General features: G+C 41.0%; 1 protein-coding gene across 1 annotated transcript in view; it reads left to right on the top strand.

The window, feature by feature from the left end:
• Positions 1 to 2,232: 2,232 nt before the first annotated feature.
• Positions 2,233 to 26,264, top strand: part of LOC114657800 (adhesion G-protein coupled receptor G2) — a 45,848-nt gene continuing 21,816 nt past the window's right edge. The window contains exons 1-5 of the mRNA XM_051932132.1: positions 2,233 to 2,377; positions 5,087 to 5,234; positions 19,666 to 19,776; positions 19,969 to 20,088; positions 20,175 to 20,220. Of these exons, the coding sequence (XP_051788092.1) occupies positions 5,109 to 5,234; positions 19,666 to 19,776; positions 19,969 to 20,088; positions 20,175 to 20,220 (403 nt within the window). The 5' untranslated portion in view covers positions 2,233 to 2,377; positions 5,087 to 5,108. The remainder of the gene's footprint in view (positions 2,378 to 5,086; positions 5,235 to 19,665; positions 19,777 to 19,968; positions 20,089 to 20,174; positions 20,221 to 26,264) is intronic.

Here is a 26,264-nt window from a genome sequence, read left to right as displayed (position 1 = left end):
TTGCACTTGGCAGATCAGGTTTTTCTAGCTGCTTACGGACTCAGATGTCCTATGTGTGTGAGGCCAATCAGGTGGACAAAGGACATCAAAATGTGTAGGTTGCATTAATGGTGGATGATGAATGTGAAAAATGGGTTAGAGAGTGTGGAGTTCTAAAATAAACCAGTTTCAAATCAGTGGCAATTAAAATGGAAGTCTTCCAAAAGGGATATCCAGTATCAAGAAGGCCTAAAGGAAGCCCATTTCTGGATGACTGGGCTTTAGCAATGGCAACCCAGGTTTGATAAATCCTGCCTGGTGATAGGAAAACGAATTAAAGGACCTTAAGCTCAGCCTCTCTATTGAGTTTCTGGGACCACACCTGTACTACTTACTGTATGCACTACAAAAACAACCAGCCAACTCTAGAAACTTGTGACGGTTTGGGTCGGCTCCATGCTCCCACTCCTATTTTGCGAGCCTCTTGAACCCGACACTGTTGATAATGTAACCGGATAAGCCAGCAGATGAAGACACGACACGAAGCAAGGGGTAGGTGCACAAAGGTGCCAAATGCTTTCAATAAGAACAAACCAAAATTGAAGTGTCCAACAGTCATTAAATAAATAACTCATAAAAACAGAACAGCGACCATGTGGAGGTTAAAACCAATCAAATAAATAATCCTTCAAAAGGACGTTAAAACACGGCAGGAAAATGTCCTTTAAAAACCATGAGCCGGGGTGCACACCGTAAAAAGCTGCCATCTCCTTGGCTTAACCCTGACGGGTCCCTGCCACCAAGGAGGCGCCTAATCTGCAGTTCAGTCACTGGTAGCCCTCTCTGGCTCTGGCTCAAACCTTTGACTCCCGCTGCCAGGCTCACACTCCCACAGTCCATGGCACCACCCGCAAAATGCCTCTCTGAGTCTCTCACACCCCTGTAGCTGCGCTGCCTCTCTTCAGTGAGTCACTCCAACCGAGCAGCGCTTCTGCGACTCCAGATCTCAGGTCACTGAGCTGGAGTGGCCATCAGCCTGCAAGCACCTTTTGCACGCTCCTCTAGGGACTCCGCCTCTTGTTCGCACACTTGCACTGGATCACTCTGCCTCCTCCCTTTCTCTCCATTCTTTTCCTAACCTTCTTCCTTTTTTTTCATTCTTCCATTTCTCTTTCCAATCCCCTCTTTCATGTGCCAGCTCATTTTTGTATGCCTGTGTGGGTGCAGCCTCTCAATCGTGCACCGCAGGAAGCCCCTCTGGCTCCCAGCAGCTGCGTGAGCACACACACCCACAGAGAACAAGCCAGGCAATTATTTATTTAAAAATGGCCCTCTTTTTCTAAGCCATGGACCCGCTATACCACAAAACTGTGTGAAAATGAACAGCCAAAGGCATGTCCTGGGAGTGTAGGGTAAGACGATTAAACTTCTTGAGTCTTTAACAGGTGAAGTACTGTAAGCAAAGACCTAATCTATGTCTTCAGAAATTTCAATGGGACAACTAGATTTATTACAGCAGAATTTGTTCAATTATATATTGGATTGAGTATACAAAGATACTAGTAAAAATTAGGCAAAAGAATATTTTAAATGAAAAGCTGAAAGCACTTCACAAAAAGGATTTTGTAAGTCATGTAGCTGAAACAGAGGCTGTGATAGCTCTAAGAAACATCTGACTGAGATATCAAAACGTCTTAGAGATTTGCTAGCCAAACAAGCTTCATTGACTGAACAGCCATCCTTATGGTCATACAAATGCTTATGTTTATATCTTAACTTCTCTGCCCCCCCCAACTCAAAGATAGTGTTATATTTCTTGAGGTGATAATTTTAAAGGTCTCAAAACTCAGTCAGGTCACATTTCTTCAGCTTTTATAACGAAGTCTTTAAAAAACATACAATGCCTAAAGAATTGCTTAAGAAAATTCAAGAATTCCTTTAAAACAAAAATATAAAGCCAAAAGCTGAGTGAATTTTCATATTAAATGTACTGAGCTCAGTTACAAGAATGACATAAATGAACAGTAGGTACAATGTTCTTACCTGCCATTCTCTGTAAAACACAGTAAATGCTGCCTCTTGCCATGCTAACCTCTGATGACATATTTTGTACTTTGTAGATGATTTCTTCTCTAATACTGAATCTGTTCATTAGGGTCCACATCTTTGGTGTATAAAGTAGTCATAAGCAATTGTCCTCACAAGACAATTTATATCATATTTAATGAAATTCTTTTTTTTTTTTAGGGAATGCAAGCTCTCACTGTGTAATTTTACACTGTGGTAACATTCAAGATTTTTTGTCTACTTCAAACTGTAGTAATTTCTCTGAGTCTGATTTCTCAACCCTCAACAACACATGTTCACTGATTACGAATAATCGGGAAAATTATACTAGGTAATTATCTGTTCTACAAGTAGCAGATGTGGATTGTATGGTACTGTGATGCAATTTAGAAATCACTCTTGAGTACAATTTTGCCTGGAAATATGTGCACTGTCTTGGATTTATAGTGAAAAAAGCTGTACAGAAAAGACTCAAGGTAAAAGAAAATATATTGAAACCATAATTAATGAAATAAACAAACCACACCATACCATTTTCTAAGCCCAGTTAATACTGAGCAGGGTCACATGGGCCTGGAGCCCATCCCAGCCACCTTTGAGTGCAAGGCAGGAACAATCCCCTGGACAGGGCGCCAGTCCATCACAGGGTGAACACACTCACACACACACACACCACACACAAAAACTCACCAGGCCCAATTTAGTGAATGTGAGAGGAAACCAGAGTACCCAGAGGAAACCAACACAGACACAGGGAGAACATGCAAACTCCAAGTAGGGAGGACGCAGGATGAGAACCCTGGTCTCCTTACTGCATGGCAGCAGCAAGGAGACCAGGGCTGAGATGAAATAAACAGTATTATCACAACTGTGTGAAATAAATATACAAGTAAAATACAATAATATGAAAATAGAGTCAATTATCAAACTGAAAGTGACACTGCTAAGTCAGGCAAAATTTGAACATGCAGCACATGCTCTGGAAACTTAAATCAAACACCACAAACTCTATTCATTCTTCTTCTTTTTACATCACGAAATTCACTAATACAGTTACTATGACATCATCTGATTGTAGTTAAGATCTCTTTACATGTACATATCCACATTCATCGTTTCAGAAGAGAATCATATGATGATTGCTCCCTTTCTCTTCCCCTGTACTTCTATTCCCATCGCTCTTTTGCTCACATATTCATTGTCTCTCCTCATCATATGTCTGCACCACTTCATCCTACTTTCCTGTACTTTCTTAGACATTGCTCCCTATTTTGTTGTACCTTTGTTAGTCTTATTTCTTATTCTGTCATTTTTTCTAACACACACACAACCATCTCAACATTCTCATTTCTGCTACATCCAACCTCTCCTGTGTTCCCTTTTTTGCCCATGTCTCAGCTTCAGAGATCATTGCTGGTCTTACCATTGCCTTAAAAACCTTACCTTTGCATGACAGAAGCTGTGTATCATTACCGCCTTTTAAAGAACAAAGTTTATGACTGCCATCAGGGAATACCATTGCCATTAAGGGGTGTAGGTAGGCAACAATCTTTATGCAGGTGGCTCGTGTCAAGGTAATGTCCACATGAAAACCAGGACCCTAGGTTTCCGAGCAGAATGTTGCCCGGAGGCACGATGGCGCAATGGGTAGCGCTGCTGCCTCTCAGTTGGGAGATCTGTTGGACCTGGGTTCGATTCCCGGGTCCTCCCTGTGTGGAGTTTGCATGTTCTCCCCGTGTCTGCGTGGGTTTCCTCCGGGCGCTCCGGTTTCCTCCCACATTCCAAAGACATGCAGGTTAGGTGGATTGGCGATTCTAAATTGGCCCTAGTGTGTGCTTGGTGTGTGGGTGTGTTTGTGTGTGTCCTGCGGTGGGTTGGCACCCTGCCCAGGATTGTTTCCTGCCTTGTGCCCCATGTTGGCTGGGATTGGCTCCAGCAGACCCCCATGACCCTGTGTTCGGATTCAGCGGGTTGGAAAATGGATGGATGGATGGATGTTGCCCAGAGCATCACACTGTCTCTACTGGCTTGCCTCCCTCCCATAGTGCATCCTGCTGCCATCTCCCCAGGTAAACGATATACACGCACATGGCCGATGACATGATCTACAAGAAAATGTGATTTGTCAGACCAGGCCACCTACTTCTATTGCTCCATGGTCCAGTTGTGATGCTCACGTGCCCATTGTAGGCACTTTTGGAGGTAAACAGAGGTCAGTATGGGCATTCTGACCGGTCTGTAGATATGCAGCCCCATACACAGAATCCTCCAATGCACTGTGTTTTGGCACCTTTCTCTCATGGCCAACACTGACCAATTTGTTCTACAGTAGCTCTTCTGTAGAATCTGATCAGACAAGCTAGACTTCATTCCCCACATGCATCAATGAGCCATGGCCATCCATGACCCTGTTGCCAGCTCACTGGTTGTCCTTTCTTGCAACATTTTTGGTAGGTACTAACCACTGCAAATTGGGAACACCCTACAAGACCTGTCATTTTGGAGATGCTCTGACCCAGTTGTCTAGCCATTATAATCTGGCTCTTGTCAAAGTTACTCAGACACTTACGCATGCCATTTTTCTTGCTTCCAAAACATCACCTTCAAGAAAATTACTGTTCACTTGTTGTCTAATGTATCCCGCCCCTTGACAGGTGCCATCATATTGTTAAACTCAATGTTATTTACTTCAGCTATTAGTGATTTTAATGTGGCTGATTGGTATAAGCCTGTATATTTAAAAAAAATCTTTTAGACAATGCCAGCTTAAACAATTAAATCTGCAACATGTTTATAGACCATATAACTAAGCATTCACATACAAATTGTGTTTCCTTTATACTGCAGAATCATTTAGCGATTCATACTGGCAAGTTTGTTCAGTACAACTTAATCAGGTATTCCTGATCTCAAGATCCTGAAATGATGTCAGCTTGTGTGATACCGTGCATAGAATCAGGTGGCTAAAGAGGAAAACCAAGATGCTAATATGGCTGGAAGGATAATGCAAATTAACTAAACTGCATTTTTTGTGTTACAGGTGGCAACAATGTTTTCAAAATATGCAACTGCAACAGCCTTTTAATGGAACGACTAAGAATATTACCGGGGACAATTACAAAAGTATTCTGAAAAAAATAAGTCAGGAGGATTTGAAGTCATCAACAATAACAGTTTCTGTACCAGAGGTAAAAGTTACATTTTGCTGGACTGACATTTCTGCCATGTTGTGTTCTAGATTTTTTATCACTAGTGATGCTACTCTATTTCTAAAAAGCATTTTATAAAAGCATTGCTGACTTTATCACTGCTGTAATGAGTTTGTCTTTCATTGGTATCAAATTCATTTTTAATCTTTTTCACATATGTTTATTTAGTATTTCTGACTTTGTATTAATATTGTCGTTATTTCAATGACAACATAATGGTGCTGGAGTGTACTTTATAGAATCTGTCACAAGTCTCTGAAGGTTGCTGAGGGCTGTGTTGGTGTTACCAGTGTTCCCAGAAGGAGGTGTTTCATCTTGCAGGGCACCCTGGATATCACTGAGAGGAGTCGCAACCCCGGTCTGTAGCTGGAACTGAGAAGGACAGCTGCAAGGGCTCTGAGGGCAGATAAGGAGGTGTTTGTTAAAAGAATCTGCGAGCAAGTGACATACTATCTATGGTCTAGTGACACATGTCCTGCTTACAAAAGAATCGAAGAATTATGCACATCCAAATCCATTCCTTAGAGTGTCACAGTCAGGGAGGGTGATGGAACGATCCTTATGGATGACGCTGCAGTTGTGATCCGCTGGGGTGGCTATTTTGAGCAGTTGTTCAAGGCTGATTTTCCGGTCCATGGTCCTTGAGGCTGATCCTCTAATTAGCTGTGAACCATCCAATCTCACTGAGATTGCACAGGCGGTGAAACAGCTGAGGGTAGGGAAGGCTGCAGGGATCTGTGGTATCTGGGGTGAACTTCTACAAGCTGGTGGTAAGGCTGTCTTCCTGGCATTGGAAGCAATCTGTGTCCATCTGGGAGATGGGTGCCATCCCACCTGACTGGAAAATGGGACTTGTCATCCCTATTGGGAAATGGGAAGGGTGATTGCCTGAATTGGGGGGATAAAACTGCTCTCGGTGCTAGGTAAGGTCCTTGCTAGGGTCATCCTCAATAGGATCGGAGATCACTTTCTCGCCTCCCAGCAACTGGAGCAGTCTGGTTTTACATCAAAGAAGTCTACCATCAACCACATCCTAGCACTGAGGGTTCTCATTGAGCGCAAACACAAATATCTGCAGAGGTTCTTTGCAGCCTTTGTCGATTTTCATAAAGCATTTGACTCAGTTGATCATGCTGCTCTGTGGAACATCATGAGACTTTGCGTTTCTCCCTGAAGTTGCTTGACATCAAGACCAGCCTTTACACTGATACTGTGAGAGATATGCAGAGTGGAGGCAGAACCTCTGCATTTTTTCCCCAGTTGATTGTGGGGTTCATCAGGGATGTTTTCTTACTCCTACTCTGGGAGAGCATTGGGGGGGGTCATGAGGTCACTGGACAGAGGTGTGTGATGCTCCTGAAATCTTTGCAATAGGACCAAGTCTTTAGAGTTCTGGTGCTCCCTGTTTTGCTATATAGTTGTGAGACATGGACACTATCCAATGACCTGAGACAACGGCTGGACTCTTTCAGTTCTGTCTCTTTGGAGAATCCTTGAGTACTGCTCATTTGACTTTGTGTCAAACGAGTGGTTGCTCATGGAGTCCCGAATGAGTCACATTACCTGTATTGTGTGAGAGCATCAGTTATGGCACTACAACCATGTAGCATGATTCCCTGAGGGTAATCCGGGTCTCAGGATCCTCATTATTGACAACCTGAATGACTAGACCAGGCCAAGGGGATGCCCACATAACACCAGGCTGCAGCATATAGATGGTCATCTACAGAGGATGGGACTATAGACGGTGTGACTGCCTGGGGGTTGCCAACTGGGATCCCAGGCTGCTTTGTCATGTGGTCGATGCGGCAACGCACTCTAGTAGTGCATGCTCCCTTGACCTGACCTAATCTGATATGGCTACACACACTTTTCTTCAAAAATGTATAACTTGGGATGGAAGATTCATTAATTTACCATTTCTTTCTGGTGGCTTTGCTTTTAAACCATGATTTTTAACACTCATTTTCCTGACATTAGCCTATTGTCCTTTCTGGCTGTTTTCTAACTACATTTTTTTCCAGCTGCCTCGGATATTTCTTCCTGCGTGTCATAGTTTTTTCTTCCAATCATTACACAATTTTTTAACTTCTAGCAATATCATTACACATGCAATGCTCCAATATTTTTATAATTTATCAGGTCTCTAGGGAATTACCATAGACTTTGGTCAGTAGCATCTTACTCTTTCTCTCAGGGTTTTAACTAAGTGTCTTAATGAAAACTACAATTTTGAACCTCTGACATATGTGCAGGACATCAGGTAAGTCAGTTTTTCTTAAATTGGCCAGGATAACTAGCAGGATACGTTATCCTGAAACACACATACACCAAAGTGTTGGTTTTACTGTGTAGTAAAATTCAACAAAATGCCCATTTCATCTGAAAAGTGTTCATTCAATTTTATGCAAATATTCTGATTAATAAGATTATGTGAAAAGGTTTTAGTAGAATAAAGATGATGAAAAATATAGAGGGACTAAAGTACTAGACAGGCAGATAATCAGTACCAGTCACAGAGAGCTTCACATGGTGTGTTGCCTGCCTTGTGTTCAGGTAGAACACCTCTCAGGGGTTATGGATATGATCTTATTCAGAAGCTGAGGTGGACCCAGTTAGCATTATTGATGTCAAACAAATACATCAATGCAAGTAGGCTGCCATTTCTGCAAGAGAAACCTAAGAAGCTGGGTAGCAGAATTAACAAGGTGGTCTCCTCAGATGCTCCGTCTGTGCCACTCATCAGACCAGGTGAAGCTAAAGGCCATGTCTCATAGCCTTCATTTCCATAATCTTAGATCCAATCACGTAATGTGGCATACCCAACAACTCAGTCCAGCTAGTTCATGACACATTCTTAAACAGGTTGATTTTATCTTTACTCGTAGGTGTGGACTCAGTATGCATGAGAGCTGACATCCAGTGAATGCTCATCTGGAAATATAAGCATTTACTACAGTGACAAGGAATGAGGAACATGGGTGTATTGGACCTCACAAACAGAAGAGGAGCTTGTCTGTCTAATGTCTAATGATTTACATACCAAGACAGAATGAAAAAAAAAATAAAGGGCGGAGACTGAACTTGCTAGGCCTATTAATTGTTCATACAGCATAGCTCTGCCAGGCAACATGCTATTGGCTTTTAGAAAAAAAGAGACAAGGGTGACTGTTCTGAAATGTCAGCAAAGTCCAGCAATTTTTAATTGCGTAAATTGACATGGTTCAAAAACCTGATCAGCAACTGTGGTTGGCAACTCTGACATCCCCACAATTAGAAGTCACGTAATGTGACATCAGTTTAAGGACACTTAAGTTTAACGTATAACTTACATCTTGGAGTTGAATGGAAGAACAAAGGTTTATGAGACATTGGCATGCCTTTTGGAAGAAAATGGGACCTGTCATGCAGGGAGGGGGTTATGTTCAAAAAGGACGGGCACTGGGCAAGGTTGAAGACTGTTTAATGGGACTAATTTATATTAGGGAAACACGGGTAGGGAGTTAGACCAACTACAAAATTTAATTTAGAGTATCTGACAGAAATTCTAATAAAAATATAAATATTATGACGACCAGTTGAATAGGACACACATTTATAGAGAATTCTTTCACATGCCGACTGACTTTTTATTCGGTATACCACGATATAAACAGTGCCCTACTCAGTAGCGTAGCGTGTGTGTCAGCCGCCTGGGCGGAGGAAAATTCCACCACCCCCTTATTTAGGTATGGTTCAAATATTTACAAGATATTATTATTATTTATTGTGAAATTTTGCCGCCCCCTAAAAGTGCCACCCCCACTACGCTACGCCACTGGCCCTACTGCTACCCATTGTCTGGGTCACAGGGACACCGCCGAAAAAATAAAAACATGTTGCCTTCGTCCTGTCTGCCTCTTTCCTGTCCTTAAACCATTTGCTCCCTTCTCGACCAAATGCTGTCGTCCTACTTCCTTCACACTAACCACACACTACTTCTTTTTGGCAGGATGCAATATTAATTAACCCTAACCCCTATCCCCTCCAGGGAGGTGCCCAGAGCCCTCACAAAGCACTTTCCCTCAAGACTCTACTCCAGCCCTGCTTTCACTCCGCACAGCCCATGCAGTAGCGAGACACATCACAATATAGACCTTCAGGTACTTGCCAAACAGGAACAGGCAGAAACAGAATCAGTAGTGAATGACAAATTATTTTCCTTAAAACTAGATGTATTACAAATAAAACCCATTCGTTACATAAATATGATGTTATATCAGTAGTAGAAACTTGCCCCAATCCAAGAGATGAAAGAGAAAGAGTAAATGGATACACATGATTTGAAAAGACAACCAACATCAATAATGCAAAGAAGTGGTCATAAGTGAGCTTGACCGGTTTAAATAGGAGATGATCAACACCTTAGTTAGGATATGTGGACAGGACAGGACAGATATTGGGATTAATAAAGTATCTATCTATCTATCTATCTATCTATCTATCTATCTATCTATCTATCTATCTATCTATCTATCTATCTATCTATCTATCTATCTATCTATCTATCTATCTATCTATCTATCTATCTATCTATCTATCTATCTATCTATATAAGCCTGATATTGGGAGTGTGGTATGGATACCCGAAAGCAGAAACCAGTACCAATTCAAATTATAAAAATATCAAATTGAGATGCTTTAAAAATGGGGGACTTTAATTTCTGAAATATATACTGAGAAACGACAACAATTAGCAAAGCACAGGCAGAGGTAGTAAAATATAAAGAAATTATCAACATAATGTGTCATAATACCAATATGAGAAGCCTACTGTTTCTTACTATACTTACTTTTCTGTAGTAATCAGGATAAAACTGAGTCATTAAGACCTAGTGATTTGTTTTGAACCTTTTTTCTTTTTTTCTTTTTGTAAAACTTGCATTATATGTATGGAGTGTTATTTGACTTAAAAAAATTCAATAAAATTAAAATACAAAAAAAAAAATAACATCTAGTGATCCAAGGACTAAAATGATAAAATAAAATAAGAATTCCAAAGAGACAGGGAGAGCCCCATATTGTGGACCTTCAGCCAACAGTTGTACCATGCAGATAGCCAAAATTATTTGTTAAGGATGCAGAGTCACCACTGGTAATGTTTCCGAGGGATGAGCTGGGCAAATGAGAAAGCAAGGGGATGGTGAAAAGGTGTCATAGTATTTTTATTAAAAGTAATCAAATCAAAAGTGTCCAAAGTACAGTGCAAAGGTCAATAAATAATTAGTACAATAAGAGAGAGATTAAAATTCAGATAGGGTGGCACAGTGGCGCATTGGTAGCGCTGCTGCCTTGCAGTTAGGAGACCCCGGTTCACTTCCCGGGTCCTCCCTGCATGGAGTTTGAATGTTCTTGCCGTGTCTGCGTGGGTTTCCTTCGGGTACTCCAGTTTCTTCCCACAGTCCAAAGACATGCAGGTTAGGTGCATTGGCGATCCTAAATTGTCCCTAGTGTGTGCTTGGTGTGTGTGTGTGCCCTGCAGTGGGCTTGGTGCCCTGCCCAGGGCTTGTTTCCTGCCTTGTGCCCTGTGCTGGCTGGAATTGGCTCCGTCAGACCCCCATGACCCTGTAGTTAGGATATAGCGGGTTGGATGATGGATGGATGGATGGATAAAATTAAAATAAAGAAATCCATTAAAAAATGAGGTTAAAAAACATCAGGCAGGAAACTGTCATTTTCTATTAGCTTGGTGCATCTTTCTTTAAACTGACATCTCCTCTGCTGATCCCATAGGGGCTCTAAGTAGAGGGGTCACCCTGCCGACAGGTACAGCCAACCTTCCATATGTCTGGGTCCCTGCCATTCCATGGCTGCAGCAAGGCTCCCACTTCGGACCTAGCCTTGAGTCCCCATAGGCCATGGCATTCACACTGGGGCTGTCAGTCCAAGTCTCATCGACCCCTGCTGCCTTCTCTGTCTTCTGTGGCAAGTCATTCACACTCCTGGTCACTCCTGCTCCTCATACATGCTCAGCCGTAGTGACCCATTTCAACTTCCCCGAACATCGGCCACATACTCCTCTCCAGGGGCTCTTCTTCCAGCTGCCTGCCTTCTCTCTCTTGAGCCCACTCTCTTCAGCTCGCTAACTCCTGCATTGGCACTCTCTCACCTTCCTGTCCTCTTCTCTTTCGTTAACCTTCGCTCTGATGCCTGTGTGTTTCCCTTTTATTTTGTTTTTTTTTTCCCCATTCCTTGCACTCCCCTTTTATATGCTAGGGAGCAGTTGCAGGTGCAATCGGCTGATAATGAGACAATCCGACAAGGCAATGCATGGACGGCTGACCACCTCGCACCAACCCGGAAACAAGTCAACTTCTCAGCAGATAGCTCGCACCTGCTCCACTGCACAGTGAGAGCATGTCAAATATTTATTTAAGATGACCAGTTTTTCTGAGCCACAGACCCGCTATACCACAAGAATGTCTAAGAAGGATGGGCTATAAAAAGAGGACTTCCAGAAATTGTCAGGAAAGGAATCAAAGGATATCCAGTAAGATACATGCAACAACTGGTCAGGAATGGTTCCTAAAGAGAAAAGCTTCCACTGGATAGAAGTAAGGGGTAGTGCAAAAAAAAAAATTCAGACATGAGTGTCAGTTGGCTTTGTACCCTAGGAACCAAGTTGCCCAAACTATTCTATAACATTTCAGCAATTATTCACCGATCTGATGCTGTTCTTTCTGATCATAAAACAGGTCATAACGATAGCGATTGATGAGAAGAATTCATAATTAATTGCAGAATTACAGTATTTGAGGGTTCCTCTAGAGAGCCTCTTTAACTTGCACAATTTGGTTCAAAAACTAATCAGCACATCATCACCTCATAACAGACTAAAGTTTTGAGTTTGGTATTTTTCCATCAAGCTGTTTTAGCTATAGACAGTCCTCAAGGAACTGTGACACACAGACACACACACACCCAGCTAGACACACACCCATCATCGAGATATTGATGTTTTTGGTATCAGGGGACCCTAAAACGTTGAGATCCATCGAAAACCAGAGATTGAAATTTTTGACAAATCTAAAGCTTTAACTCCTTCCCCATAGATAATAGGTTATGGTGGGGAAGGCACAAAGCAAAAAAAGTCCAAAAGGAGGAAAACACAGGATGAAATGGGGATTATCAATAGAATGGATTGAATCAGGTGCAAAGAAATAATTCATTTTTACATATGGAGACAATGAAGGTGCCAAGGAGTAGCTTCAAAGGTATACTTTAGACAATGCAAGTCACGGTTATCCACAAGACTCAGGAAATTAAAAATACATTTTCAGTGAGTGAGAAAAGAATTAAGAAAGATATTACAGTACAGAGGAGACAGCAGCAGAATGATGTGTTCAGATGAAACAACACCAGCACCTACCACTGAGCTTATGAACACCAAAGAAATTTAGAAACTTCAAAACGTTAGCTACAGCAGAGAATCTTTCACTGTGTTAGTGTTAGGAAAACAGTCAAAATGAAGGTGAAGTGCATTAATAATAGGCAGGAGAAATACACTGCTGAGAGGATGAAAAAATCAGTGATCATCTCCTTATACGTACATTTGGAGCTTCCTGCTGTCAGAAAGTCAACAGTATACCATTAGATACAGGACATATTAATAAAATACTACATGATTTGAAGAGTACAGAGATATGCTAACATTAAAGGGCTAAACTGAAATAATTGCCAGAACCAAACTGCATTTAATCCTGGAAGCTAGTAATCCACCTTAATAAAAGGACAAGAGTCTGAATGTGTGTCTGTCTGGGGCTGTGTCTGTGTTATATGCCATTTGGTATGGGATTCATAAAAGTAGTGCTAATGTTTGTGATGCACCATCTATTGTAATGAAAAAACCAATGCATTTTATTACAATAAATGTTTGTGATGCGCCACTTGTTGGAATGGAAAATGCAGTGCATTTTATTACTACATGCAGTACAAAATACATTCCAATAGATGGTGCACTGCAAACGTTAACTCTGAATATGTTGACAATTTAGATTTCAACATGTCTTAAATAGGTAGCAAAGCTAGTTACACCTATAAAGCCTTAAATCTTTGATTTTGTTAAAGAATCAATATTGGTAAAAATCTTAAAGACTTCATTAAAATTAAAACTTACTGTGCAGAGCAAAGTAACATTAGTTTAAACACAGAAAACAAAGGATTACGTTGCATGGAACTTTCTCTCAACAGTTAATGTTAAAAGCTGGGGCTCTGAGATATCATGCTAGAGCATGCCACTCCGCCCTGTGTGCTAGATGAATTAAATGAATTTCAGGCTTTACATATACAGTAGTCTACTGTGACGCGTTATGTGTCAGAGGATTATTATGAGAAAGTAAAGGTTAATCAGGAGATGGTTAACAAAGACAGAGGCCTAGTCAGGCAAGACTATGATTTTTATTGGGCGCTGTAAAGGGTCAGACCACTTTTAGGCATACCAAATTTCACAATTTTGAAAAAAGATAGACTCACTTGTTAAACAGCAGTAGAGTTTTGCATATCCCAACATGGGGCAGAAATTGAACTTGGCTTAGCACTATTTAGTTTTGGCTGAAACTTCAGTAAATTTACTTCTTATTGGAGAATGGTGCTTATAAATATTTTCTGCACTGATATGCAGCAAAGGGGTGGCACGGTGGCGCAGTGGGTAGCGCTGCTGCCTCACAGTTAGGTTGACCCTGGTTGGATTTCCTCCGGGTACTCCGGTTTCCTCCCACAGTCCAAAGACATGCAGGTTAGGTGCATTGGCGAGTCTAAATTGTCCCTAATGTGTGTGTGCCCTGCTGTGGGCTGGTGCACTGCCCGGGGTTTGTTTCCTGCCTTGCACCCTGTGTTGACTGGGATTGGTTCCAGCAGACCCCCTTGACCCTGTAGATAGAATATAGCGGGTTGGATAATGGATGGATGGATATGCAGCTAAATTCACTTCTCAAAGATCATTGTAGATGCCTAAGTAAAGTATCATTACAATCCTAAATGATTTATACTCCGCTGACAAAGGTTCTAATGTGCAGCGGTGGCAGATTCAACATATTAGATTGCATTTGGCTTTAACTAGCATCTTAATTAGGCATATTTTTTTTCACATATGATATCTTAATGAAATTATTGAGGCAAGTAACTTACTATTAGTAATACCTGATTAAGTCTAAATGACTGTCAGGTATGTCTTCATTTGTAAAAATATACAATTGAAAAAGGGTATAGTAATTTTTTATGTCACTGTACATGCTACCTGGTAGTATGTGTGATGACATGTTTCATTTGGTCCATACATGTGCATTTGGCTGGGCAAACCTGTTACTGTATATTTTAACAAAGGAATCTCTCTTGCCACAAAACTGTGAAAATTAAAACTGACCAATGTGAGCTAACTCTTTATGTTTCACATTTAACATTACGGTAAAGCCCATTCATTAGATATTGTCATGCAAATACTTTGTCAGTCAATATGATCCATATACACTCAGTAAAAAAAATGCTGCCATTTAACAAAGGCATCTCTCTTAAGGTGATCCAATGTAATGTAACTCATTTGTACCTGTGCAGGTCCAAAATAAGGAATATGTATTTTTTTCAAATAATGGATCAATTTTTATTGATGCCAATGAAAATGTGGTCGTCCGGGAGAATGTGCTTCTCGACAAAATAAATGGTGGGGTCCCTGTTTGCAAGCGCTTGATGGCATCAAAACAGAACACAACAACTGCCTTCAGTTAACATGGGGCAGACTAATTCCTCAGGCTATAGAAAAGATCTGCCCCTCTGGTCGCTTGTTTGTAAAGTGATGCCTTCTTCTGGGTGGTCATGCTTTTATGGCCCAGGAACCAGATAGGGAGGAGTCATTTGCCCTCACTGGGTGGTTTCTCAGTACTATGGATGAAAAGGAAGACACAGTTAGCAGCAGTGTCTCCTCTTAGTCTGGAGTGGATCTACATGCCTGGGAGAAACCCGGTGGGTGACCCTCTGATGCACATGCATTACAATATGTTTCTCATGTAGGGTCTTATGCTGACCCTGTTTATATTCTTTATTGTGTTATCATAACCAAAATGCCTCAAATCCCATACACTTACCACTTTGAGTTCAGATACAATATTTCAATTCAGCACTTCCTCCCCACTTCACTTTTTTATCTGTAACTTCAGGCAATTACACAAAGTCAAAAAAACAGGCAGGAGAGAAAGCTACACTTTTAACTATGTATGATAGGTAATACATTTTATTATAACTAGAGCCATACAAGCAATGGCTCTGAGGCTAAGGATCTGCACTGGCAATCGGAAGGTTGCCGGTTCGAATCCCGTAAATGCCAAAAGGGACTCTGCTCTGTTGGGCCCTTCAGCAAGGCTCTTAACCTGAAATTGCTGAGCGCTTTGAGTAGTGAGAAAAGCGCTATATAAATGCAAAAAATTATTATTAAATAGAATGTGGCTTTGTAAACCAAGACCATACAACCTGGTAATGCTAGATGTGTCATTTCAGGTGGCGTAATAACTTTTAGTTGCCTTCGCTTCTTCCAAGTTAGCTCATCATCTGTGCAGGCCCAGGATGCCAGCTTTCTTCAGGCGATTGTCTGGTCTGCTTTTGTCAGGATGCAACATAGAAGATAGAGAGCATGCCTTTTCAAGCCTCTCTTCTTATTGCCCCTGTGTAGCTCCTGACAAACACACTACCTTGGGCCACTCACCAATAGAATAGCTCAGGCAGGCCCAAATGTAGCCCTTAAACAAACAGCCAAGAAAAGGAAGTGGAAGTCATTGAGCAATAAGACTTGGCCTCTCTGTCACAGGTGGGCAGCAATTCAGTCTTAAAAACCTAAAGCCTTGATTTGTTCATTTTCCTTGCTCTTTAAACATTATAACATGTAAAATGCTAATTCTACAAATTAAAATATGCAAACTTTTTATCAGTTTATATGCAGCATATCACACCATCACAATATACATTGTAGATTAGATTTAGATTATTAATTTATAAAAGCACATTTAAAACAACAAAGGTTGCACCAAAGTGCGTACAAAGAAGCATTAAAATAAACACAATGTAAACTATCATGCAGAAGCAGAATAATAACACAACCAATTATAACGTCCACCACAATCCCATTACACATAGTGAAAGGCGGAAGAAAGCAAGTAGGTCTTAAGACGACTTTTGAAAACCACGATAGAGGATTGTTGTGATGTGAAATTTTGCATACAAATTGATAAATATTTTATATGTCTTTATTTGTAACTTAGGCAAAGCAATGTAATATTAGTGTTAAATTATTGATAATATTAGCAATGGTTTGATGGTTTAAGAACCCCTTCCTCCCTTTTAGGACTGAGTCTCTTTGTAATTTTACGACAGGGTTGGGGGGGGATGTGCCTCAAACAAGTTTGGTCAATGTTTCTCTGCTGAAGTCTCTCTCTCAACCCTCACAGGAAAGCCAGGCTGCCTAACTGCCAAGCTTTACCTTAACATATGGTTTTGGGGGCAGGTGTGAAGGTGTTGTGACCCCCATTGGTCTGAAGTTTGGAACTGTCTTGTATCAGAAGCCTTTAAGTACCATGACGTCCTATTGGCTCTAGAGGGATGGACAGAAAACCTATAAATTTGCTTGCTTTACCTCGCTCTCTCTCTCTTACCAAATCGATGAAAGATAATCTGACACCATGAACTGAAAAGGACAACACAATGAAGAGCACAGCTCGGTAGCCATATTGAGACAGGCATGCAGCCTGTTCTGAAGAAAGCTGACCACAAAATGATGCCTCAACTAGATAAATTTTAAGTAACTAACAAGTCTGTGTGCCGCCTGAAACTACACATCACCATTTATCAGGTTGTATGGTTGCCAATATTCAAATGTACTTTGCATATTGTCATTATTTATGAATATTATCAATAATACATTGTTTAAATTGTAACTTAACTCCTACTTGTCTTTTACTGCACATAATTGCCTGAGGTTATAGATGTAGAAAGGAAGGTGGGGAGAAGTTATATGGTACAATACCTTATAAACTGTGGTAAGTCTCTGAGATTTGAGGCATTCTGACAAAAGCTACATATTAATAATACAAAAGGGTAAAGTAGATTACTCTACCAAGACAAAACAAGGATGAAGACCTGAAGTGAAAAGGCAAGTCATTCCAAAGTCTAGGAGCAACAAATGAGAAAGCTCTGTCTCCTCTAGACTTCAACCGAGATTGTAGAATATGTTATTCCATTTTTGTTATAATAGAATAATTAACCAGTTTGTAAAAGTAGCTGACTTCCACTGTGTTTGTGTTCACTTCAGGCTTAAGGACTAATACCATTACACAGTAATGATTACCACAATGCCCTTTCACAAACTTATTTAAAGTTAAAGAAAATGTTCAGCTGTTTATCTTCTGCCTCCTGCATGTTCATCTTAATGCTCAGAAATGGCCATACAGTATAAGCCCTTGGGTTCTTGCTTCTCTCATTGCCACTCAGAATCACATGAACAACCAATTTGGTTTGCACACAGAACCGGCATAGTTTACACAGAAAACAGTGCAAGGAAGCATATCTAAGGCTGGCATGTTTCACAAAGGAAACCAATATGGTATACTCATAAAAGCAGCATGTAACACTCAGAAAACCCTCATAGTCCCCATATAAAGTTAGTACAAGACTCACATCTAATCAATCTAGTGCATATATAAAACCATTAGAGTTCATACATTAAACCAGTATAAGACGAGCCTGAAACCAGTACAGTGAAAACACACGACCATTATTATGTAAGCAGACCTTTGGTATATGAATGCAAACCGATATACAGTAGTTCATACACAAACTGATAGCAAACGAGTTGTGGGGAACAGCCCGGACACAAACAGACAGACATCATTTTGTCACTCAACACACGTTTATTTACAATCCACAACTATTTACACAAGTGCCACACAACCCAAACTCCCCCAAAGTCCAGGCCAAACCACACAATGCCTCTCTTCTTCAGGCCGCCTCCTGTCTCTCCTCCAAGACCTCATCCGTCTTCCACCCGATTCCAGCCATCCTGTGGAGGGAGGCGGCCCCTTTTATGAGCACCCGGATGTGCTCCAGGTGTGTTCCGGCAATCTCCCACCGACACGCCCCAGTGTGGCGGAAGTGCCGGATGCATCCCTGGAAGCACTCTGGGTGTCCCTGCTCCTCTTCCCCCCAGTACTTCCTGGTTTGGTGGAAGTGCTGAGGTCCAGGGCTTTCCAGGCACTGGGGTGCCCCCTGGCGGTGACCACGGGCCCCTACAGGGTTGGGCTTCACAGCCCTGTACCCGTGGCCCCCAACACAATCAGGGCGGACGCCCCCTCGTGGTCTGGAGGAGGCGCAGGCCCTCCTCCGGTCTTCCTGGGCGTCCTGGCTGGGTACCACTGGCCTGCAATGCAGAAATCTCACTGATCTAAATAACATTCAGGATGCATTAGCTCAGCCACTGTCTTTGTCAAGTTAGTACACGGCAACTCATGACGTGAAAAAATGCTTTCCTCACTCTCCACTTGCAACATTAGTCATGACGTTGGCAAATTTTAAAGTTTAGTCCTGTCATTTTTTATTGTAGACACAGCAGAGTGAAGAGGATCAGCCAAAGTGATGAGAACTGATGTTTGAAATCATTTCACATCCATATTTCAATGTATTTCTCTCTATTATAAAAAAAAATCTTGGAAGGAGACGAGACATGATTGTCTCAGAAACACTTTCACGTCCCGCGAGACGAGTCTTCGTGCCAAGCAATGTAACCACACCCGGGGCCGGAAGCCCCGCGAGACAAGAGCTTATGCAAAGAGATTTGGAAAAGTCCTGCGTGGTTATGTCAGACACATTTCTTGTAGAGAGAAAGAAACGATGTTCACTCACGAGCAGTTATACGTTGCGTCGTCACGATGTAATTCCAAACAAGGAATCAAAATTCAATGCGATATTGATGAAAAGGTAAAAGCAAAAAGAGATCGACTATATGGACATAGGTGATATGACAGAAGTGGGCCGCGTGAAATGCAGATCACGTGGCACGTCAGCAGCCGCAATCCAGCAGCTGATCGAGCAAAGAGGAGGTAAAAAAAAAACTGTATGTGTTTCCCATTGTATCACCGTTTAAGAGGAGGTTTGGGTGGAGCAACGCGTTACTAGGGGGTGTGTTCAGCCCCCCTCTTCACAACGCTAGCGGCAGAGACGCGAAGTGGTTGGCACGTAGTGTATGGGGGGGGCGGGGGGGTGTAAGCAAAGCATGCAGAGGGCAAAGCCCCCTAGTTATATAAAAAAAGGTCAAAGGGAAATATGATAAAATGTATGTTGCAGTATCAGTCGGAATAATCTTCTTAATTAACCTTATTTTATTTGTTGTTTAATAAAGGCAGAGAACTCATTCATGACTCCAAGCATCTCTTTGCCAGTTGAAGCGTTAGCTGGAGTGAACAATCCAGTGGTTGCTGCAACTGTGTACACTAATCCAACTCAATTCATAGTAAGCCTTCACTCATGCCTTCTTCATTCTTTAAATGAATTTTTCTTAAACTCACTTTTGTGCATGTTTTGTTGTTTATAAATATAGATCCTTACAGTATGCTGTTCCTAAAATGAATGAAAGAAAGAAAAGTCCCTGGAAAAAATGTCAAGACAAATGTATCCTAATCTTTGAATTTTTGTCTTATAACAGACAGACAACAAAACAAACATAGTGAGCACAGTAATCTCCTTGAATATCATTGGAATACAAAGTGTTTCTGAACTAAAAAATCCATTGGTATTGGTATTTCCAATTAATCAAACTGAAATTGTAAGTATATACCTGTGTAGAAAATACATTCATAGAAGATGTCTCTTCAGTTTATTAAATTTGTCTTATATTGCTCTCTTTTTTAGCCATCCAACAAAGTTTTCCAATGTTCATTTTATGAAGATAATCAAGGTAATAATTTTAATCTGTGTTTTAAAGTCTTTCCCATTGTAGTGAATGTGTGTCTTGTACTTACAGGTTTTGGATCTTACTGGTCATTTTTTTCTTTACTTTTTATCTTTTTATCTTTCTAGCAGTGATCACTGTCATTTTGATGCCTGATGACAGTCAGGTTGTTTCTAGCAGCATCATCTGTCATGAGACAAAAAAGTATCCAAGGATCAAATCAATTTCCTCCTTTTTACAAATAATTTCTCTTTAGTGTGGCTGAAGCTAAATGGCAGCTCCATGTGACTTGATTTGCCTTTCAGTTTCATTTTCTTTCCTGTCTTTCTGACCCTTGCCTGTCCCTTTACTATAATACTACCAGCTCAGCATAAGCTCCTTGCCATTTCCAAAAGCTCTTTATTACCATTGAGCACCTGTTCATCTATCACGAGTTCATAACACTAATAACGCTTAATCTACATCTTGTAAATATTTATATTGGAGAGCCAATAAGAAAAAATGTAAAAAGTATTGAAAGGATTGCTAACTTCTCATTAGTAGGAAGCCCCGTGTTACAAAAAATAATTGGAGGGCTAATTTCTGCAGCTCATTCAGCCCAAGTTGAGAATTCATTTTTGACATGAAATTAAAACTCATGCTTTTAATATTGTGATATGAGGGGGCCACCCTTAGCATCTCCCTCTGCCTAGCAATTAATTTTAAGGAGGTGAGGTGAGGTTGGGAGCATGCGCTGATAGAGTGTTGCTGTACCCACCACACGGCGAAATATTATGATTAAAAACAAAAGTACATGGTCAGGAAGGAACATATGGAGAGCACAAACAAATGTAAAATAATCTCTTGGTCTGTCTCCACAGGAGTTGACCCCTGGATACCAGGTCGGGTACTGTAAATCACTCCCATTTGTCACCTTCTTATCTTATTCCAACTCAAAATGCTGGCCTAATTTTTGCTCATTACTAAACCATTGTCTCAACTCAACCTGTGACTTAGGTTAATGGACCCAGCAGTAAGAAATGTTTTCAAACCTCTTCTGGCTAATCCCAAAATCACTCCTGGCTGCTACGACACAGTTCACCATAGTAACCACTGAGAACATTGCCCACCTTAGCCTTATGTATCTTTTTAAAGGCCAGGGGCCTCATGCATAACGCCATGTGTAGAATTCACACTATAACATGGCGTGCGGACAAAATTGGAAATGTGCTTACGCACAAAAAAATCCAGATGCATAAATCTGTGTGAATGCCAGCTTCCACGTTCTTCTGCTCCATAAATCCGGGTCAGCGTGAAAAGTAACGCACGTGCACACGTCTGCTGTCCTGCCCCAACTCCTCCCAAAATTACTCTTTGACTATGCAAATCAATATAAATAGCCCCTAAGCTCAGGCTTCTGTGTAAAAGACAATGGGAAAAATATGGGGGAAAATAGAAGATTTCAGCGAATACCAAGTGGATGCAAGGAAAATGTACTATTTGTTGGTTTAAACAGTGATGTAAACAACAAAAGGAAGTTGATCGAGTGACACAGTGTCAGAGAAACTTGAAAGCTCAAGTTCACAAAGTCACACATGCCCGAAATAAAAAAGAAGTTGTCAGATATCAAAGTTGCCATGAAAAGGCGAGTCGTAGCCCACCGTCTGAGTGTCATATGAAAGCTTATTAGGGTACAGAGAAAATAAGGCACACAGTGTGAAAAAAGCAGGAAATGTCAACTTTAATCTCGAAATTTCCACTTTAATCATGTAGTTTATTTTGTCATTAAAGTAGAACATCATAAACTTCATCTTAAAATCATTTAATGTTTAGTTTCTCAAATCCCATCGTAACTAAAGTAGCATATTAAATGCTTTGTTTTGTATGTGTGTGAATCACTACGTGCTTCCAGGCTTTCTCTTCCTCTGACAGGACATAGAATCCATTACATTCGTAATATTACAGCTCTCTGAGTAATTAAAATACTGAGATGTACTGTATATGTGATATCATTTTCATGATGAAAGGAGTTAAAGCATGTTATTAAACATGGGAACATGGTAGTGTAGTGATTGTTCATGTCTCATGCAAGATGCTTGCTGCACCATGCGCGACCTTCGATGAAATACTTTATTGCAGCAGTACTGTCTCATTTAAACGTACTAACCTCCAATTCCTGTACTTACTTTTCTTTCTCCAAATACCCAATCGCCACACAATCAGCTCTGTAATAGACGTTAAGCCATCTGTAAGCTTAGAACGCAGAGTCTTCAAAACTTTTAAGGAACATTGATATATCTTCGTAGTACGTGTTTAATTATTCTATCCATCTGTCCTTCCAGTGTCGTGCCAGCCACAGCAAGAATACCGCGCGAGGCAGGAACAATCCGTGAACGGAGCGCCAGTGCCTCGCTAGTGCTGCAGCACCGTGTCCGCACGTGTTTAATTATTAACAATATAGATTATTTAAATGAAGTTAAAGTTTTAACTGTATAATATAATAAACATATTTTGCTGCATTTCATCTTAAAAATGATATTGTCATCATCTGTAAATATGCACTTTATAAAGTGGTGCAGGTTGTGCAATATTATAACTGTAGTGCAAGTTTACAGTGAGGTAATTGTACTTATAAGTACACAACAGTTCTACAAGGAGCACTTGATGGACTGATTGAGTGTGTTTATAGTTCTTGGGATGAAACTGATTTTGAACCACGAGGTCCGTACAGGAAAGGCTTTGGAGCGTTTGCCGCGTGAGAGTAGTTCAATAGACAGCACGACTGAGGCAGCATGTGCTTGATGCTGTATACCGATGATTCTCTTTCCAGTCAGCTGCTGTAGAGCTGTGATTCCCCACTCAGATACAGTGATATAAATACTCTGAGTGGTGCAGTGAGAGTAATATGGAAAAAGATGATCCGCTGAGGCAAACCCTAACGGGAGCAGCTGAAAGAAGAAGGAGAAGAAGGTGCAATGAGAGGAACAACGCAAAAGCAGCTATGGTATTTAGAATAGTTTGACCATTCTGTGGACCATTATATTGTTATAGGTTAAATACAATCAGATGCATTGAACTAATAAACAATATGCGGTTAATTTCAGAGCATTTATAAAGCCGCGTAAGGGATGTCGATCTAAAAAAGAAAGGGTAACCACACAGGAATAGTAGCACTGCTTTGATGCTGGGTGCCAACAGTCTGCAAAACTGAGTGCAGAACTTGCGTACGCCAGGATATGAGCTACTGTGGAAATGTGCATGGCTTTACACCAAGTTTAGGTTATATACATCGCGATTTGAACGTGGAAACGTTCTTACGCAACGTTTTTGTGCATACGCACTGTTTATACAGTACATGAGGCCCCAGGTCTCTTAGTTCAATTCTACACTGCTTAGAAGGGAAAGACAGTTCCATTCCATCCACTTGGGGACAATGTAATATCACCTTGAAGAGATAAGGAGGGTAAGAACTAGTCTCGTGCTACTCCGCCTCAACCCTGCCTTGAATGAATGGTTCAACTTTTGCACTGAGCCCATATGCTGTCTTCTATCAAGTGCGAGGTGTTCTGACCTCCTGCCAAACCTCCATGGCCTGATTGTCTTTCTAATTCCAGGCAGTTCTTCATCTTTTATGTTACTTTGCCTATAGAGTACTGGTAGAAAATTATATGTTTGCACTTAAGCTGCCTCTCTTTTTCCTTCCATGGCCTTATTGCCTGTTGCCCTTCTGGGACACTTAGTAGTTTTATAGGCCTAGACATGACCCTTTTTTCATAATGGCATATCTGCATATGTCCCTACTGCTAGTGTACATTTTCCTCTCTTCTTTAGAACCCTACTGGCCACTGTTACTGATGTTGACAAGCTGTCCTGGCTGGCAAAGTCTTGCACTCGTAATATCTTTATTCAGTAAAAAATATGACCATTCAATTCCACAACTGAACACTGTATGTAAAGTATGTAAAGATCTAAAATTCAGTCAAACAGATTCCACTGTTACTTTTTCTATATTTCATACATTGAGAAAAATCAGCTTTGGGTTTTCAGAAAAAAAAATGTTTTGGTGTCTCTAAAACATGTTTTGAGCATTTTTGGAAAATATGTGTGTCTGTGGTAAAAATTTTGTGGACACTGTAACTTAAGAATGAGTGGATGGTGTGACCACCAGGGGGTTCACCAACTCCGCAACACAAAAACACAACAGACACAGGCACAAGTCCAGCACAACACAAGGCTTTTATTAAAGTGTGGGAAATGCTTCTGTTTTGTTTCTCACCTGCAGCACAGTACAAAGCACAAGTACAGTTAATAAACACAGCACACAGCACTTTGCCTTTTCTCTGTCTCCACTCCTCTTCCAGCAAGCTTTGTCTTCCACATCCCGACTCTGGCTCCCCATGTGGAGTGAGGTGACTCCCTTTATAGAGCATCCAGATATGCTCCAGGTGCCCTGTGATCTCCTTCCAGGCATACATCTGGCTGTGGTGGCAGTCCTACAGAGAAGGGCTCTGCCATCCCCCATGCGCCCCCTGGTGGGTGGTCATAGGCCCAACAGGGTCAAGCTTCCATGCTCCAAACCTGTGAAACCGTAACAAGCCAGGGGGACTGCCCTCTGTTGTCCTGGGGGAGGTACAGCCCTGTGCAAGCTCTTTCCCTCGGTCCTTCCTTTATGAAGGCATCCCATCCAGCTGTCCATTACACTGGATTCCTATGAAATTTTGTGGACAACATGCACTTGTTAGTCTTAGGTTTTGAGTGAATCCCAATTATTTAGAGGTAAAAGTTTTTAAAGCTGGTACTTACAACAGCCAAAGCAAAGGCTTGGGAAATTTGAGTTTAATCCAAAGCTTAAGCTTAAATCTTCAGCTAAATCAGTGCATCTCATGAGGGTTTAGTATTATGCCAAATATACGACTATGACATATCTCCACTACTGAATGAAGTGAAAATGTTAAATCGCTCTAGTTTGCATCGCTTAATGAATTTTAACTCATATGGGCTGCAGTTCTGCTTTAATTTCCAAGGTTGCAGTGCACTTTTTCGGGTGACTTATAAATAAGACATTACGGTTTGAATCCAGTTGCTGTGGATGTTAGTGTACCCTTCAATTGATAGGTTGGTTTCTACCTTGCCCCTGATGCTGTCAAGATAGGACCCAGGTCTTGTGTTCCTAAATTGCAGGGATAAACAATGGGTTTATAATTTTCGTTTCAGATTCAGCTGTATTTATTGTATGTGACAAGTATAAAGAATTCTAGTTGACATATGTCCTCTTAGCAAGTATGACATTTGAGTAGGACTCCAACAGCAGAGTAAGAAAATGAGTTATTAAGAGAAAACGGAAGTATACCTGAAATTATTTAGTGCTGGGCAAAATCACCATTGTTGTGGCATGGAGTCACAGGTGCCCAACAGGCTCCAATAGTAAATTTAAATGAGTCCCGTGAAACTGACCCTCCAGGAATGCAATGCTTCAAGGGGACTATGCAACCTGCCATAGTTGGTACATATCCTAGAATGTCACAAAGATACTTTTTATCTGAATCAAGGAATGTTGCATATATTTTGTCATGATTCCCAGTATGTGATTGTCCTGTTGACCAACCCTGCAAAAAAAAACACCTCATGATGAGTGTCTGAATCTGCTAGACATGTTGTTGTACAGTTAAACTGTACCTGAAAATCGGAAGCCACCGTTCTAAGGAGTGGTATCCCACAACATGACACCAATGATCCTGGATATGTTCTCTCTGTTATCTCCATGCAGGGATCAGGTGATCATCAGCCTCAAGACACAAGCAGAATTCCTTGCTGAAAAATGAAATGACTGTAGCTTCCTCACAACTGTAAAGTTCTGGGTTCAAATCCCCAGCCCCGGCGTTGTCTGTGTGGAGTTTGCAAATTCTCGATGTCTGCATTGTTTTTAAGCTAAAATTCTACTCCTGCAACACACTCTGTCCCTTTTCACTTTACTTCACTTGCCTGTACTCTAGCTGGTAAAATTAAACATTTACTGTATATTATGTGTGTGTATTTGAAAAATTGAAAAATTGCTTGCAATGGTGGTATAC

The sequence above is a fragment of the Erpetoichthys calabaricus genome, chromosome 9 (assembly GCF_900747795.2).
Source record: "Erpetoichthys calabaricus chromosome 9, fErpCal1.3, whole genome shotgun sequence".
NCBI lineage: Eukaryota > Metazoa > Chordata > Cladistia > Polypteriformes > Polypteridae > Erpetoichthys > Erpetoichthys calabaricus.
This window is presented reverse-complemented; position numbering and strand designations above follow the sequence as displayed.